The sequence below is a fragment of the Bufo bufo genome, chromosome 1 (assembly GCF_905171765.1).
Source record: "Bufo bufo chromosome 1, aBufBuf1.1, whole genome shotgun sequence".
Taxonomy (NCBI): domain Eukaryota; kingdom Metazoa; phylum Chordata; class Amphibia; order Anura; family Bufonidae; genus Bufo; species Bufo bufo.
In genome coordinates, this window is record NC_053389.1 from 739,928,378 (window position 1) to 739,948,123 (window position 19,746).

A 19,746-nucleotide genomic window follows, 5' to 3' on the forward strand; every position below is an offset into this window, starting at 1 on the left:
AGAAGTGATTATGAAAGAATGGGTTGCTATCAGTCAGGAATTGGCCCAGAAGTTGATTGAGAGCATGCCCAGTCCAATTGCAGAGGTCCTGAAAAAGAAGGGCCAACACTGCAAATACTGACTCTTTGCATAAATGTCATGTAATTGTCGATAAAAGCCTTTGAAACGTATGAAGTGCGTGTAATTATATTTCACTACATCACAGAAACAACTGAAACAAAGATCTAAAAGCAGTTTAGCAGCAAACTTTGTGAAAACGAATATTTGTGTCATTCTCAAAACTTTTGGCCACGACTGTACACTGCCACTCCATCCAAATTCTATGAAACTCCGGGAGTCCCATAGACTTTGAATGGAGCAGCAATGTGCATGTTCAACCACTGTTACATTCAAACTGGGAATAAAGTCCCCAATTGATCATCAACCTAGTCTGTGAATAGGTGACAAATTCTCAATCTTCATCCATTCTTCATTCATTCAGGACCCTCATCTATAAAGCATTGCAGAGAGCAGGCAAAAAAAAAAGTGCTTCTCCCTCTGAAGGACCTAAACTGTGAACATGATATAGATAGCCCATTGATTTCAGTGAGAAATTTATAATACTTAATTTGCCCTTTTGTAGCAATGCAGGGAGCGGAACAATTGATGCTGGGGTCAGCTTTGTAATTGGGGTCTCAGAAGGAAGATTAATAATAAGCAGCTTATATTTGGGCAACCCTTCCAAAAAAAAATAATTTGATAATATTTTACAAAATAGACAACCCCTTTAAATATTTGTGCATAAGAGAAGGCATTTTCTAAAGGGGGCACAATGAATATACACAATAGAGAAGCATGTCATTCTATGGGGCCAGTATATGGTTTACCTGACAGAACCTGCACTAGATTATCCTTACCAGCTTCCCGTAACCCTAAAACAGAGTAAACAGAGAAATAGATTACAGGAATATGGAATTAGCATATGACAACATTTATTTGCACTTGCATGGACTTTAGTTTTAAAATGTTTTGGCAGTGAGTCCAAACATAATTTATCAGCTAGACAAGCTAAGAATAATTATATTAAAACTGTGCATCTTCTAAACTTGGCAAAGAACTTGAAGTCTGAGCCAAGGCTTTTTATGTGGTTGTAAATCTGCCAGGAGCGATATATCTTGACAAAATAAGAAATAGGAATCTAAACATTTTCACAACTTCATACAGCTTTTATCACCGAGTCTCTAAACCTATCAGTGATTTTTTTTTCTGTCTTTATTTCCTCTTTATTGAATTGTATATACGTTGCTATTTTATGATTTATTAGACAAAAATAAACATGCATATTGAAATATGTTACCTGATTTTATGGACTATAGAGCTGAGTAGTTAGGCTGTGTACACCAGCAGAATGTATACTGTCCGTTTTACAAAATGTATCTGCAGCTCTAGTTGCTGTGCAAGTAGTCTTAGAGAATAAGTGATGGAGTAAACATTGGTGTAATAATAGAAATGCACAATAATTATGTTTTATGTAGGTATGTTTTATGTACAGTGGCATCTCAAGATACAATGGCCTCAGGATACAATATTTTCAGCATGCAATGGTCTTTTCAGACCCATCGTTAGTTGAAACAACATACAATGCCTCAGACTCAGATCCAACCAATCAAGGCCACTTCTTGTTAACCCCTTAAGGACACGGCCATATTTCACCTTAAGGACCAGGCCATTTTTTGCAAATCTGACCAGTGCCACTTTATGTGTGAATAACGTTAAAACGCATTTACTTATCCAGGCCATTCGGAGATAGTTTTTTCGTCACATATTGTACTTCATGACACTGGTAAAATGGAGTAAAAAAAATTCATTTTTATTTATAAAAAAATACAAAATCTACCAAACATTTTGAAAAATTTGCAAATTTCCAAGCTTCAATTTCTCTACTTCTATAATACATAGTAATACCTACAAAAATAGTTTACATTCCCTATATGTCTACTTCATGTTTGGATCATTTTGAGAATGCCATTTTATTTTTTGGGGATGCTACAAAGCTTAGAAGTTTAGAAGCAAATCTTGAAATTTTTCAGAAATTTTCAAAAACCCACTTTTTAAGGACCAGTTCAGGTCTGAAGTCACTTTGTGAGGCTTACATAATAGAAACCACCAAAAAATGACCCCATTCTAGAAACTACACCCCTCAAGGTCTTCAAAACAGATTTTTACAAACGTCGTTAACCCTTTAGGTGTTCCACAAGAGTTAATGGCAAATGGAGATAAAATTTCAGAATTTTAATTTTTGGGCAAACTTTCCATTTTAATCAATTTTTTCCAGTAACAAAGAAAGGGTTAACAGCCAAGCAAAACTCAATATTTATTGCACTGATTCTGTAGTTTGCAAAAACACCCCATATGTGGTCGTAAACTACTGTACGGGTACACGGTAGGGCGTAGAGGGAAAGGAGCGCCATGTGGTTTTTGGAAGGCAGATTTTGCTGGACTGGTTTATTTACACCATGTCCCATTTGAAACCCCCCTGATGCACTCCTAGAGTAGAAACTCCATAAATGTGACCCCCATCTAAGAAACTACACCCCTCAAGGTATTCAAAACTGATTTTACAAACTTTGTTAACCCTTTAGGTGTTCCACAAGAGTTATTGGCAAATGGAGATGAAATGTAAGAATTAAAATATTGGGGAAAATTTTCCATTTTAATCAAGGGTTAACAGCCAAACAAAACTCAATATTTATTGCCCTGATTCTATAGTTTACAGAAACACCCCATATGTGGTCGTAAACTAATGTACGGGCACACGGCAGGGCGTAGAGGGAAAGGAGCGCTGTGTGTTTTTTGAAGGCAGATTTTGCTGGACTGGTTTATTTACACCATGTCCCATTTGAAGCCCCCCCCTGATGCACCACTAGAGTAGAAACTCCATAAAAGTGACCCCATCTAAGAAACTACACCCCTCAAGGTATTCAAAACTGATTTTACAAACTTTAATATAAGAATTAGCGGCTCACCTGAGGAACTCCTATGGACTCGGTTTACTCCTCTGGAATCACCCGAATCCAAAAGGTAAAAATAAATCTATTGTATGAGGGGCACTCAAATATCTGAGAGCTCTGGACAACAGTATATACCATAAAAACAATATTTATTGTACATCACTAAAAACATAAAAAACATAACAGACTTTCAGCGCATCAACCAGTTGATTGTAGGTTGCTGATAAGCATATAACACAGAATTATATTAATCCACTGTAGGAACTTCATATGGAGGAGGCTAAAACGTTCTTTGGTATTGGGGCAGTATATATCTAGGTAAATGACATATATTGCACACCTATTTGCCACATAAAATCAATAATATGTAGATAACTGTAGAATGTCCCAAAAGACAAAGCCTTATAAAAAAAAATTATAAAAGATAAGTCGTGCCACCGGTTGAAAAAATACTACTTGAGAATGTCACGTATTGGTATGGACCACTACTCATAAGAATATGTCCATCTCCTTAATATACAGTGTAATCCATATCTCCAATCCAAACAGTGATGGATATTAGGTGAAAATAGCAATGTGGTCAGTTTTATACATTACCACCATATTCTTGGGTAATTGCCAAGTGTCTTCCTTCCCCACCGCCCGGACCTACTACGACGTCCCGTGTGGTCTCGCGGTCGTTGCGCGGCGTCCCACGTGACATGGCGGTGTCTCACGTGACTTGAGTGTATCCACGTGACCAGCACAAGCTGCACTGTGGGGAAATGAGTATACAGCTGAACGTTCCACTTGGGATCTGTAAACTGGACCTCTGTAGACGTCTGATTCAAATGGAGATGTTCAGTTTTACTTGCATATTTAGCAGCATATAGTAATGTCTATAATAATACAGTGCTTGCTGGGTCACTCCAACCAGACGCGTTTCATTATTGGCAAATGGAGATGAAATTTAAGAATTTACATTTGTTGGCAAATTTTCCATTTTAATCCATTTTTTCCAGTAACAAAGTAAGGGTTAACAGCCAAACAAAACTCAATATTTATTGCCCTGATTCTGTAGTTTGCAGGAATACCCCATATGTGGTCGTAAACTACTGTACGGGCACACGGCAGGGCGTAGAGGGAAAGGAGCACCGTGTGGTTTTTGGAAAGCAGATTTTGCTGGACTGATTTATTTACACCATGTCCCATTTGAAGCCCCCCTGATGCACCCCTAGAGTAGAAACTCCATAAAAGTGACCCCATCTAAGAAACTACACCCCTCAAGGTATTCAAAACTATGTGGTCGTAAACTAATGTACGGGCACACGAGGTGTCACCAGCACCTCACAGGATCTAAGGATGGTGATTGGTGGTGTATTATCACATCACCGATCACCATCCTATTCCGGGTTATCAGATCTCCAGAGACCCGAATAACCCAGAAACGCAGCAAACCGCAGGTCTGAATTAACCTGCGGTTTGCTGCGATCGCCGATACGGGGGGTCACAGGACCCCCCTCGGCATTGTCACAGAGTGCCTGCCGAATGATTTCAGCAGGCACTCTGTTCCGATCACCGCGCACCGCGCGCCGGTGATCGTAAATACACATGACGTACCGGTACGTCATGTGTCCTTAAGTACCAGGGCATCATGATGTACCGGTACGTTATGTGTCCCCAACAGGTTAAAATAGAGGTATTAGTTTCTAGTTAGCATCTATTTCTGACTGTTAGATAGAAGGATGTGTTTTATCGGATTTAGTTATCTGCTTATTTTTGATAAATCTTCATTTTATCTTATCTTGGATGATATTTTTCGGCTTTGGAACCGATTACTCAAGTTATAATGGTTTCAACCTGCAATGGTCTTCGTGGAACTAATTAATATTGTAACTTGAGGGACCACTGTACTGAGTCATCATGACCTCTTCAGAATTAATTCAAGGGTCATCTTCAGATCTTTAAAGGCCATCTGCTGTGATTGGAGCAAGCTTTGTTTTCTACATTCTGGTTGTGGTGGGGTGATGACTATGTCCTTCTTGATCATGCACTCCACCCACTCATCTAAGAAGACCGGAGTACTATATACTATTTTTTTGCTGTTCCTCTAGTGTAATTTTCACCCGTTTTACTTTTTAACTTATCTATCTCCAGCTCTTGTCTCTTCCACTTCTATGGGTGGGCAGCAAGTCATCAAGCACCTGCATCTTCCAGGAGTGCATTGAAGGCAGGTTTTGTTAACCCCTTCCTCTCCGGCATGGAATATAGTCCCTCAAACACAACCCCAATGTTCTCACTAATAAATAACACTGGTATACAAAGGGTATGCAATGCTTCCCTCCACTTTCATTCTCCATTGTCTAGAGAGAGAGATATAGCTATATGTTTCTATGAATTTAGAAGTAGGGAAGAATGAATAAAAGATGCCTGGGCTGCTTCACCTGCTTCACTGTAAGATCACTATGCCGGCACTGAAAGGAGATAGAGTGTAGGGGAGAAAGTGATCATGTCAGTCCACCACTGAATGCAAAAAAAGGTGGACCAGAATGTCAGTCACAGGAGAAACAGCAGAGAGAAAAATGTAATGTTCATTAAAAAACGAACAATATTTTTATGCCATGTATATCACAATAATACAATTTCAAATGCCGTATACATATTAATACTTTTCTTGGGTTACCTTTTCAATATAGAATAAACCTGATTACCTCCTATCCCAAGTTCTTTTTGTATGGCTAAATTCAAGACTGGAAATGTAAATTGTGTGGTATATAGGGACCCATCTTGTTGTGGCCTGTGGACTCACATAATTTTGTCTAAATGCTAACTAAAAACCTTGCATTTATAGATATAGTAATTATAGTAGTACTGCCATAAAAATAAAAATTAGCTTACCATAGATATTAAAGTATGGTATTAGCATCACACCAGGAAAAGTGATGAGCATATTCTATGTCAGCACCCATTGCCAATTTTACTATTCAATTAATAGAATGTGTTTTTAAAATAAATAATTTGAAATATGGCATAATATCTTTGATCTTTGTTAAACGGAACATCAGAATGACAACTTCAAAGCCCCTATAGCAGCAACTGGGCGGTGGACTTTTATGTGGCTGCTGATCACCATATATCCCTATGAAAGGACTAAGTAGACAAGAATCAGAGACAGTGGAAGAAGCTTTCTCCTTGGCAGAGACAGTGTCAGAGTACCAGAGTCCCTAAAGTGAGGACTGAGGACCCTTATCCTCTGTTCCTCCCTACCAAGATGGAAATAGTGAAAAGTGTACTTAATTGGTTGCTTTGGTACTACCCATACCATAGAGTGCCCCTTTAACAGTAGCTTTGTTGGATGCCAGTGTTTGTTGGATGCCCTGTTGGATGCCAGTGGTTCCTATACAAAAAAGACTTTACAATTCTATATTTGGCCATTCCCTTCTGAATGTATTTACTACGGGGTACATTAGAAAAGTATAACCAGAGTCGGACTCGCCCACCAGAGTACCAGAGGATCACCGGATGGGCCCAAACTCTGAGACCATAATGGTTCCCAGGATCTGAAAGAAAAGAAACATTTGGAGCTCCCTTTGGAGCCAGTCACTAGACGCTAGAGAAAAAAACTATTAATTCAAAATGTATTTAACTTTATTTATATATAAATAGGGGTTAGACCTCAAGAATAATTTCCTCTGGTGGGCCCCTAGAGCCCCAGTTCAACACTGAGTATGACCTACTTCTTTATGTGGATCATACATAGTGAATTTACTCTTTGTGCAGGTAAAGAAATATGAAAGCGGCATTAATAATGAGCCTGAGGGTCAGTGCTTGTAATCCTGCTTATATTTCATGATATAGAATAACAGATATACATCAAACAGTATTAGAAAATGAAAAGACTATTGCTTGTAGGTTACCAGATATATATTGTAAATATACCTGGTACATTATTCAGAAGATATAAAATATTTAGTTTGATTTCTTATTTTATTGCTTGCAGGTGTGTTCCTCTACTCAGCAGTGTATGAGTTAGAATCTGCTGGACGAAATGATTTACTCTCTGCATGCAACAGTGATCCCTGTAGGGTACAGCAGGACTTCTGATAACATGGAAATCATACTAAGGAAAAATGATACACAGACTTAATTAAAAAAGGTGTAAACATTTTCAAACCTAATAAAACACTATAAAAATGTTTGCCCAGCTCATAATAACAATGCAAAATAAATACCTAAAATTAAATATACATCAACAGATTCTAGATAGATAATTCATGGTCCTGCTTCCTGTCACGACGGGGGGTTTATGTCCAGAGACAGAGTTGAGGCAGCACAAGTCATAGCTCCTGATCTCCAGAGAGACCACTTATTTTCCAGCCTCAAGTGAACTTTTTAGGTGCTAGACAGCAGAGCGAACTGCTACAACCAGCATTAAAGTCACTACTACAAGGTGAGGGATTACAGCCAAGACACCTATCACCTAGAACATAACTAGTTGAGTATCGCCTAAGTGCCAAATTGCTGCCATCCAACCTGCCTCCATAACCCATACTTGTGGCAGAGAAGATTTGCACTTAAGATATGCTGCTACTGAATGTATTTTAGATTCTACGTTGCACTTAGAGAGTGCTTTAATGCTTTAATACATTTAAAGCCTCATTTCCATCAGTGATTGTGAGCCAAAACCAGGATTGGAGCCTCCACAGACATAAGGTATAAGGGAAAGATCTGCACCTGTTCTGTGTTTAGAGCCGCACCTGGTTTTGGCTCAAAATCACTGATGGAATTCACTGACAGAACACTGATGTGTGAATAAGGTATAATTCTAGCCTCATTCTTCAGTGGTACATTTCCACTGCTCCGATCCCGAAGGAGCAATGGCCTGAAGTAGTAGACCGTGACACAACATTTCATCAGCGCCATACTTGCAGTTCAAAAACTAAAGAGAATATTAACCTTTCCATTCAGTACTGGAATACATGGGTCTGAAGCCTCCTGTTTCAATCCTCAATTTAACCCCTTCCCGACCGCCCCATGTCTGAAGCCTCCTGTTTCAATCCTCAATTTAACCCCTTCCCGACCGCCCCATGTTTTAAACAGCAGGCACCTGGGACTAATGTATGCAATCAACAATAACAAATGTGACCACGACATCTGGGAGGTAAAAGACCAGGAGCACTCTCTTTTGGCCATGCTTCGATCTTCGCCAGGGGGAGCCAGATGCACTGTGCAACAGCTTCTGTTCTCCGGAGTGCTACGAGGCTGCCGCACGTCAGTTCCTATGGAGAGTCTGCCTTGTTTTTTTCCAAAGTTTTAAAAAAAATTTCAGTATTAAAATGCAAGAAAAACTATGCATATGTGTTTTTGTTGTAATCGTATTGACCTTGAGAATAAAAGTAAGAGGTCAGTTTTACCACATAAGAAACGGTTTAAAAAAAATACCCCATAAAACTGTGGCGGAATGTTGTTTTTTTTATAATTCCACCCCATTTGGAATTTTTTTCCCCGCTTTCCACCACATTGTATGCAATTGTAAAAGGTGCCATTAGAAAGTACATATTGCCCTTCAAAAAAACAAGCCCTCATATGGCTATGTGAATGAAAAAAAAAAAAGTTATGGCTTTGGGAGGGCTTGGAGAGAAAAATGAAAAAATTCAAAACCTGGTTTTGAAAAGGTTAAAGAAAATGACGGAGACATTTCCAAGCATTGTCTAGTGCAATTAATTGTGCTGATATTGCAGTACCAAGCCATTTATTGCTTCCTCTATCAGAGTTGCGAGAAATGAATCATATACATTCATCACATCGTGATAAGCTGTCCAGACGGCTTTATTATAGTTCTGTCTCTCTTGTAGTGATAGATTTTTCACAAGAAAAATGCCTAAAAATGCAGTGTTTCTCTCCATTAGTGAGCGCTCCTGAGCTGCTGCAGCCCGCACATTTCCCCCAGCTTCCCTTTATATAAAAAAAAATACGGGTGTATCTAGGACTTATTTTTGGAGTAGGCTTATATTCTAAGCCTACTCCAAAAACCCTGCAAAATAGCGCTAGGGCTTATTATAGGGGTAAGTATTATTCTCGGGGAAACACGGTAGTACAACAGCGATCTACTGGAAGTACGAGTAAGACCCAGTAGACCTATTCAAGAAATAGACGATTTATTGGTCTTAAAATTGCAATCTATACCACACACTGAAGCCAAATAAAATGCCCTATTTAAATTAATCTAAAATATCTAATATATAAAGGGGAGTGTATGTGTGTATGTCCGCTAAAGAAATCCGCACCGTCGCATTTACAATCATAAAATTTGGCACACAGGTACATCAGGTGTCTGGGAAGGTTTTAGACCAGGTCTCAGCACTCTAGCATGTACCTTTCCTGAGATATTCCCCAAAAATGCATTAGCCAATAGAAGCCTGGTCCCATGACCCTTATCAGCCAATAGAAGCTCGCAGACCCTTAGTCTCCACATACACACAGTTTTACACCAGGTTTCCATAACAACCCAGCCATTTTTCTTCACTGCTGTAGGTCAGCTTTAAAGGGGCAGGGCGCTGTGGATGACACTGTTAAGGGAGCGGAGTGCTGTGGAGGTCACAGTTAAGGGGGCATGTAGGGTGGTCCTGCTAGTACATAATATAAAAACAAACATGGCATCTAATGTAAATGCATAAAGGGACACTACAGCAACGACAGACATTAGAATTTTGTTGGTAGATTCCAATAATCCTGGAGATTTCAACAACCTCCCAGTCAATAGATGCTTTCCAGGGAAATAGTTCAAACAGGGTACATTTTTCTTGTCCAATACGTTTTTTGTAGGAGATAATCAGAGCCAATTATGTCTGTCAGTGCTTTATCTCCCAGATCTTTGTCAATGGGTGAACTAGAATAGATAGCTGTTAGCTGAACAGTCATTTAAAAAAGAGTTATCCTACTTCTATGACTGGCTAAAGGTGTCCATACACAGTCGATAGAAGTTGGTTGAAGGTTCGAAGGGCTTAAACAAATAATAGTCTGATGAAAGATAATTTCACACAGCCATACACGTATTAGTCCATATTGTCTGTTACAGCTGTTCAGACCGGCAATACATGTTCAATGACACTGCCAATGAATAAATGAAAGTTCCTCAAAGAAAGAAGTATCTTTCATCTGATGACTCTGGTTTACAAAATTACAAATATTTTCTTGTCACACAAAATGAAGGTTGAATTCAACTCTGCTTTCAGTTTTTTCTATCATCCATAGTTTTTGAGAGACACATAATTTAAAATTCCAAGGAAACACACATGCTTATTGTGAGGAATATGGATTATCATTTACTGGCAGCCCTGATTTTCATTTGATTCACCTTTTGGCATGTACACAGTCAGTGTACATGCAAAATATGTTCTCGCCCCCCAGCCATCTGCTGTCAGCTAGCAAGGGAGAAAGCCCCAGGGGTCCAAACTTCAAGGAGGCCCCAGGTGGATAAAGTCACACCTCAATTAGCCAGGTTGGAGGCAAGCTAATCCTGCAGGAAAACCCCCGGCAGGAGGTCTCAGCCCTTGGCCAGGATCAATGATACCTCCCACACATGTTGGCACCTACATTTCATAAGGAATTATGAATCGTCCGTCCATCCCAGACATAATTCAGTTATCTTTCTACGATCCTGGGGCAAAGCCAAACATCCACGTGGTCCTAGCTTGATGCTAGGATGCCTGGGAGGGGAGATATACATATCTCCCCACAGAAACCAAATGACGGTACCATGCTTGGACTCTAGTTGTATCCGGAACCCAGGCAGATCAATTGGGCCTGGAACCATCTTCCTGCGACATTCTGGTCTGGGGCTATGAGCCCTAAGGGGTTTTATGGGTCATTTTTTGCCAGCACCAGAGACGGAGGAGTGGACCCTACCCATAGGCGGGGAGGGGAGCGGCAGGCTACAGTTCAAAAGCCCATGCAAGCCAGCAGGCGGTGTCTTTTCTGAAGGGGGTCACATCGTGCCATGTGTTTGGAGAGACCGGGAACCAGCTGACATCACTGCCCCCACGTGACTGCAGCCAAGGACTATCCCACCATCATAACCCAAAGGGACTTTCATCTACCCGGTAACTGACTTTTGCTCTGCTTAACCCTGTTGTACATATATCACCTGTATCTGGAACCTCAGATCACTGTATATATACTCTGTGTATATTGTGTTATATCTAGTGTGCCCTTAAGGTGATTAAATATATAATTTAATCTGGTGCTATCTTGTATCTCGATCACAAATCCCCACGTCCGTGTTTCGGCCTAGTTATAAGATACCGCGGGTTGGTTTCTCACCCTATATAATCCCGTTAGCAGACCGGGCTTATATCAAACGAGAAGCTGGTGGCAGATTTCCCGGGCTGAGGATGCACTGTTTCATTGCGGCAGTGAAAAGGCCTTCTCAGCTTGTTGCCTCTCTGTACCCGCGTGGACAAGAGGTGTCTGTGTAAACTGTACAAAGCTCACCTTACCTGCTTCTCTGGAGGACGTTACATCATGCTTTGGTAACCCGTGGCCATACCGCGTCTCGTGGGCTCGACGTAGATGACGTCAAGCGGGCACGAGGTCTGGTATTCGTCACACATATTACAATCCTAAGTGTAAATATGTTTTCCAGAAATGTTACATGATTGATTTTCTGGAGTGTTTTGCCTCTGGAACATCTCTTGAGAGTTTAGCAGTAGTCAGTCAGCATACTAGGGTTCCACATTCCTTGATATCATAATATTCTGGTGAAAGTGCTCAACATGTTCATTACTGAAATCACTGAAATTCAAAGGTGAAAAATTTAGGCGAGAATCCAAAAAATCACATGTTTTGATCATCCACTACTGCATAGTAATTTTCAGCTTCATGATTTCCGAGTTTGCAGTAGCATTCTTGGAGGCTACACCAGCATATTTTTCTGCCGCACTCAACTTGCTTTGATACTCCACATCCTATATCAGTTTTCTACTATGGGGCCTTAGCAATATCCCTTCTTTGATCTTGACATCAGTGACTCAGAGAAACTTGGTCTTCAGATACACTGATGCCATTTTGATCTATCACTTTGATGAAGTTTTTATCAGTCCTAGTTTGATCTGCAGTAGAGGCAGGATTCACCAAAGGTGTGTTAGCTATATTTTTGCTTTCTGGGATAAGTTATTGTAATTTTGGCCACTCTTTTCTGATGCAATATTTTTATACTGTCCCATTCCCACAGGAAACACAACAAAACGTTGTGTATCCAAGTCAGTAAAAAGGCAACATCTTAGAAATTCCAAGAGTGCTTTTCAAACTAAAAGCAGTTTTATATTTTCATATGATTTTTTCATGTGGTTACATGAGCTGAAGGATAGATAGGTATTTATTCCCATTGTAGAGAAGCTCAGCTTTCAAGCTTACCTTTGATGAATCAATAAACAAGTGCCAGTCTGTGGACCATTTTGATGGCTAGCATAACATTAGGCACCTCATGAATACGCATGGTTTTATTCTTGATAAAAAATAATCTTTGAATTCATCCTGCCAATTGCAAAAAAATGGAGAAGATGCCAACCTTTGAACTCAAAACTTTAGAACATCATCATGAGAAAGCAATGAGATACATGCCGAAATATAGCAGCTGATATGAGATGTTGTCAGGTCTACAACTGGTATGAGAAAATTAACCAAATATGTAACACTTTCTTCCACAGGACCATTTGTCTGTAAGATGGTTCCATTTATTCAAACCACAGCAGTGGTGGCCAGCACTTTAACCATGACGTGTATCGCAGTAGAGAGGTATCAAGGCATTGTCCATCCACTAAAAATGAAGAGACAGTACACCAACAGGAGGGCCTACAAGATGCTTGGTAAGATTGCGGTGATACTGGTTTACACTTTAAAGTCTTCTGTTTTCTTTTATATTAAAATTGTTTTCTGAGATTTTTGAACTGATGATTTTTGAACTCTGGATAGGTCATCAGTATCTGATCAGTGGGGGTCAAACACCCAGGACCACCACCAATCAGTTGTGTGAGAAGGCATCGTCACTCGCAGTAGCAAACCGGCCTTCTCGTAGCTTCATTGGTCACCATGACTAGGCACAGCCGCTATGAAATAGACGGCACTGTGCTTGGTGAGCATAGAGAAGGCCGTGGTAATGTCTTCTCAAACGGCTTATTGTGGGGGTCCTGAGTTTCAGTTCAAAAATCTTGGAAAAACACTTTAATTAGGCGCCTTTCACACAAGCGCGGGTGCAATGCGTGACATGAAAGCATTGCATCCGCACTGAATCCTGACCCATTCATTTCAATGGGTCTGTGTACATAAAAGGTTTTTTTCACGCATCACTTGTGAGTTGCGTGAAAATTGCAGTATGTTCTATATTCTGCGTTTTTTACGCAGCCAGGCCCCATAGAAGTGAATGGGGCTGCCTGAAAAACGCATTGCATCCGCAAACAAGTGCGGATGCGATTAGTTTTTCACTGATTGTTGCTAAGAGATGTTGTTTGAAAACCTTCAGTTTTTTATCACGCCCGTGAAAAACGCATCAAAATGCATTGCACCTGTGCGTAAAAAACTGAACGCAATCACAGACAAAACTGACTGAACTTGCTTGCAAAATGGTGCAAGTTTCACTGAACGCATCCGGACCTGATCCATCACACTTGTGTGAAAGAGGCCTTACAGTGTTGTATGTCCTATTAGGCTACATCCACATGTGCTGATCAGCTGCAAATTTTCCACAGCTGTTTTTTAAATCCCAAAAAAGTCAATAGTGTTGAGCGAAGAGAGCTTCAGATGCTTCTTCTGAAGTCGCTTCGTTCAAAAGTTAGGAATAATACTTTATGGAGATTCATCTCCGTACAGTATTAGAATGTATGGGCTCCAATGAGCCGAAGTTAGTTATTCACGTAGTCGCGCGGGACTTCTTTGAATAACACATGTAGATTTTTCTCATGAGAATGTCCGCAACATACACTGTAGATTTACCGTTGTGGAAAATTCACAGTGGACCCCCCGTTTGTGACTGTATCCTTAGTGTGAAAGTGTTAAGGAGGGAACATTGGCCAGGATACATTAGAAAGATAAACTGGGGTCATATGGTGACTTTGGCTGCGACACATGTCATGCGACCAAAGATTTGAAGCACTACCTGCATCGCATGGCTTAAGATTTAGGCACTGCAATGTTTGGTCACGCTACTTGTGCTGTGGCCAAAATCGTTGTGCAGTCCCAGCCTCATTTGGTTTGCAACAAATAGTTTGAAGAATATTCACATTAGTGTGTGTGTAATAAGACACATGTTACCTCAAAGGAGTATTCTGAAAAAATAGGATTGTGGATGTGAAGTTTGGTGATCCCTACCTACATTTGTCCATCTAATGTGTATATAGTAACAGCTGAACGATTGCACTCAGCAATCAGTGTATCACTCTATACACTGTACATACTATAGAAGAAATTCTTCCCCTCTTGCTGACAGTTTCTAATTAGCAATATTAGAAAGGAAACCCCTTTACTTGTGATTGGAGGGATTCCAAGCAATTGGATCCCCCTCGATCAGACATCTATTGCATATCCCATGGATATTCTATGCACCCATTTAGTAACCGAGTGAACAGCTAATGTACTGGTAGAAACATGCCCACTGTGATCTAGTTCAATCCAACAGCCCAAAACTGGACGATGGTCCCTTCCTAAATAGGTGCTGTGCCCTATGAGGGGAAAATAATACATATGCAGAAAATAATAAACGTAATGACAGGCAAAACCAGGACTGGATCAGAATCCAAAAGCAAAGTCAAAATCAGGCCAGAGTCTAAACCAGAGAGATACGTCAGAACCAAGACAGGATACAAAGACAGAGGCACCTACCAGATGGGGTCAGATCCCGGAGATCATGTCATTCAATAAACAGCAGTCAGGTGCAAAGCCAGGGACAATCCAAAAGTCATAGAGCCAAAGATCCAAACAGAGGTATAATACGACGCACTAGTGAGACTTAGAACACAATCACAGGCCCCTGTGGCCAGCAGCGGCCTGTTTAAATAGTCCACCTATGTGAAGCCGGCACACAGCCTGATTGGTCAGGTGTCCTGGCTCCATGATAAATCGAGCAGCCATATTGCTGCCGGACTCGCAGTGGTAGCACAGACAGATAAGTGCGTGACAGCTATAATTGGTCATCACTAGAGATGAAAAAATCGATTGCAAACTAATCAGATTGAAACCAAATTTTGTAGAAATCTTAGTTGCATCCAAATCAGTTTTTTGTTGATTCAAGAATTTCAGTGGGGTAGAGGAAGGGAAAAAAGGCGAGAGACTACAGAGATAAAATATGAGTCATAAGAGACCAGAGAGTGTCATAAGCACATTTTTTAGGCCAATCGGAGCCCTTTCGATTCAGGTACAGTTGATTCAGACCACAATCAAATCGGTCGACCAATTTGGTCGGATCGATCCGGAACTGCATTTCGAGCAAGTCACTCATCTCTAGTCACCACCATAGTCCTCTCACCGGCTTTTACTGAATAAACTGACCGTTCGATTTTCTCTTGTAGGGTTTGTATGGATGATTGCTATTGTTGTAGGATCTCCAATGCTACATGTACAGACCTTAGAGGTAAGCGCTGTGACAATATAATTGAAGGTGATATCAAATAACTTGGACATATGTAATGACAATGTCATTTTATGATCCTCTTCATAATTAACTATACATTTTTGACTTGCAGGTGAAATACGACTTGCTCTACAACTTGTACCACGTATGTTGCCTTGAGTCGTGGAGTGATGCTGCCCTGCGTAGAGCTTATGCCATATTTATCCTTGTGGCCCTGTTCTTAGTACCCCTCGCAGCCATGCTTCTTCTGTATACCCGTATCGGGTACGAGCTATGGATTAAAAAGCGCATTGGAGACTGTTCTGTGCTGAATACTTTAAGCCGTAATGAGATGGCAAAAATCACCAGGTATAATCGAATTGTGCAGCCCTCCCAATATTATAGTGTAGTGTTCAATTGCTTAATTAAGCCTGTAATTTAATATTATTATAAATGTCTTTATATAAATTTCTTATAAAGTGAGAAGTGTTTAAAATACTTTAGTATCCAAAAAAGTATTTAATTCTTAAAGGGATATTCCAGGATTTTACTACTGATGGCCAATCCATAGGCTTTCAATATATGATCGGTGGGGGTCTGATACCCCAAAACCCCACTGATCAGCACAGGAATTACGCAATCCCATCAATTGTGTAGTGCACGGAGTTGGTAACTGCAGCGCTGCTCGCACAGAAGTGAATGGGAGCAGAGCTGCAGTAATCAGCCCTGTACACAATACAGTAGATGAAGGTGGGTAGCTCTACTGCCAACGCTTTCCCGAAACAGCTCATCATGGGTAATAGAACCCAGATGATAAAGCATTGGTGGCCATAAAAAGTAATATCCTGAAACACCCTTAATGACTTTTGTCTGTGTTAATTGACCACTTATATTACTCTGCTCAACGTCTTGTGTGCTCTGTCTGTATAACGTCACATCTAAAGACAGGACAGAACTCTAATATAATGGCTGGTGCCCTGTAGATGGTCATATAGATCACATATTATTAAAGGGGTTTTACAAGATTTTTTACTGATGACCTATCCTAAGGCTTGCTGCTTAACCAGGATTTAGACACATTTATGAAATGCAACTTTTTTAAAACATCACGGAAATTTTGTGCAATCTCAGGGCAGGTGAAGTAAAAAAAAATTACAGTGACAGCTGTATTGGTTTCCTGGTTGGATACAGCAGCGGTCACTTACAGCACAAGGCAGAAGTTGTAAGGCAGCTTACTACAGAGAGCAGTGTGCACATCACAGTAAAACTTTGTCTCCAGTGCACTTAAGTAGATATAATAAAAGTTTATAGTTACTAGTGATGAGTGACATAGACAATATTCGTTTTTGTGATATTTCGCAAATTTTTCGCGTAATGTTCGCAATAAATTAGCGAATTCTAGAATTTGTGATCTCGTCATTATTTTCGCGATTGTGCAAATCGGCATTTTTGTGCGATACATGCAACTTCCCATTTTATCAGGTCTGAGTAGATATTACTGATTGGTGCACTAAGTATTGTTGTGACATCACAGCACTATGTCTGTAGCATGTATATATGAAAAGCAGAGAAACAGTAATTCCTATCACACTACCTAACACCCTGCACTGGAACCTATCAGCTACACTATATCACTATCTAACCTACACTGACTATCTCCCACTAACTATCTGTATTATATATACATGAGCTAACTAACTATGTAATGTATTTGGAAGGAATAGGATCCAGATGAAAGCACAGAGCACAGCAATGTCACTGCTCTCTCTCTTGGAACTGCAAAACAGCAGAAAATGGCTGCTGGGGAGTTTCTTATATAGTAAAGGGGTAGGCAACTTTCATGTTGGTTGCTAGGGATGTTGCTAAGCTCTGACAAAGATATTGCATTCTCATTGGCCCACAAGCAAGAAGGGAGGTTACTGGTAAAAAAAAAATCTTGAATATTCGCGATTACGAATATATAGCACTATATTCTACATCTTTGTGAATTCTCGAAGTGCCAATATTCACGATCAACAATTCTCGAAGTGCCAATATTCACGATCAACACTAATAGTTACACTTCTCCTGAACTTATATTTGGGCTGTTCTCTCCAGCATCTATCTGGTTCCGTCAGCAGTTTAGTATGATCAAAACTGCTGACAGACTCCTTATGAAAGCTGGAATTAAGCTGAATGAACCTATTTCTTGTAGAACATGAAATATGCTTAAACAATTTCTTTGGAATATAAACAGGGCAGACAGGCAGGGACTTATGCTTGATACAGGTCTGAAACCATAAGTCCCGTAGCCAATTACTGATTTGCATTTAGATGTATTACTTGCTGTCTGCTGCTTTTTAATCTCCAAGGGAATGGTGTTTCTACCTTTGTCTCTATATGCGTAGTGTATGATATTATTATTACCAGACACTGCAATAGAACCTGTCCCTTTCCTGATAACATGACTACACATGATTATGACTATGTAATATATGAGCAAATAATAATTTCTGAGCATCTAAGCTATTGAAAAAAAAATTTTTTTAACTTCATGGGAATTGGAGGACTTAACATAGCTTCAGCAAAGACATTCAAGAAATATAGTGACAATTACTCCTTGAATAAGTCATCCTCACAACAATGTCGAACAATGTCAACAGCAAGACAAGAAGAGGTTTAGGAAAATGAATCAGATGACAAAACCGCTAAGTTCTATTTTGACGCTTCGCTGAATTGTTTAAAAAAATTTGACAAATCCCGGCAGAAACATTTCAGAAATAGAGGCTAAATTAAATGTATATGTTTTCTATAGTAAATGTAAAAAATGTATGGCACAAAATAAATGTGTAATTACTAAAATATATACAGTTGCAAGAAAAAGTATGTGAACATTTTGGAATGATATGGATTTCTGCACAAATTAGTCATAAAATGTGATCTGATCTTCATCTAAGTCACAACAATAGACAACCACAGTCTACTTAAACTAATAACACACAAAGAATTAAATGTTACCATGTTTTTATTGAACACACCATGTAAACATTCACAGTGCAGGTGGAAAAACTATGTGAACCCTTGGATTTAATAACTGGTTGAACCTCCTTTGGTAGCAATAACTTCAACTAAACGTTTCCTATAATTGCAGATCAGACGTGCACAACGGTCAGGAGTAATTCTTGACCATTCCTCTTTACAAAACTGTTTCAGTTCAGCAATATTCTTGGGACATCTGGTGTGAATCACTTTCTTGAGGTCATGCCACAGCATCTCAATCGGGTTGAGGTCAGGACTCTGACTGGGCCACTCCAGAAGGCGTATTTTCTTCTGTTTAAGCCATTCTGTTGTTGATTTACTTCTATGCTTTGGGTCGTTGTCCTGTTGCAACACCCATCTTCTGTTGAGCTTCAGCTGGTGGACAGATGGCCTTAAGTTCTCCTGCAAAATGTCTTGATAAACTTGGAAATTCATTTTTCCTTCGATGATAGCAATCCGTCCAGGCCCTGACGCAGCAAAGCAGCCCCAAACCATGATGCCCCCACCACCATACTTCACAGTTGGGATGAGGTTTTGATGTTGGTGTGTTGTGCCTCTTTTTCTCCACACATAGTGTTGTGTGTTTCTTCCAAACAACTCAACTTTGGTCTAATCTGTCCACAGAATATTTTGCCAGTACTGCTGTGGAACATCCAGGTGCTCTTGTGCAAACTGTAAACATGCAGCAATGTGTTTTTTTGGACAGCAGTGGCTTCCTCTGTTATCCTCCCATGAAATCCATTCTTGTTTAGTGTTTTACGTATCGTAGATTCGCTAACAGGGATGTTAGCATATGCCAGAGACTTTTGTAAGCCTTTAGCTGACTCTCTAGGATTCTTCTTCACCTCATTGAGCAGTCTGCGCTGTGATCTTGCAGTCATCTTTACACTTTACAGTGCAGACGGCCACTCTTAGGGAGAGTAGCAGCAGTGCTGAACTTTCTCCATTTATAGACAATTTGTCTTTCCGTGGACTGATGAACAGCAAGGCTTTTGGAGATACTTTTATAACCCTTTCCAGCTTTATGCAAGTCAACAATTCTTAATCGTAGGTCTTCTGAGAGCTCTTTTGTGCGAGGCATCATTCACATCAGGCAATGCTTCTTGTGAAAAGCAAATCCAGAACTGGTGTGTGTTTTTCTATAGGGAAGGGCAGCTG

At 40.0% G+C, this 19,746-nt stretch overlaps 1 protein-coding gene across 1 annotated transcript in view; it reads left to right on the forward strand.

The window, feature by feature from the left end:
• LOC120987195 (pyroglutamylated RF-amide peptide receptor-like) overlaps positions 1–19,746 on the forward strand; it is a 373,840-nt gene that overhangs the window by 322,411 nt on the left and 31,683 nt on the right. The window contains exons 2-4 of the mRNA XM_040415796.1: positions 12,677–12,835; positions 15,530–15,591; positions 15,704–15,939. Coding sequence (XP_040271730.1) covers positions 12,677–12,835; positions 15,530–15,591; positions 15,704–15,939 — 457 coding nt within the window. The remainder of the gene's footprint in view (positions 1–12,676; positions 12,836–15,529; positions 15,592–15,703; positions 15,940–19,746) is intronic.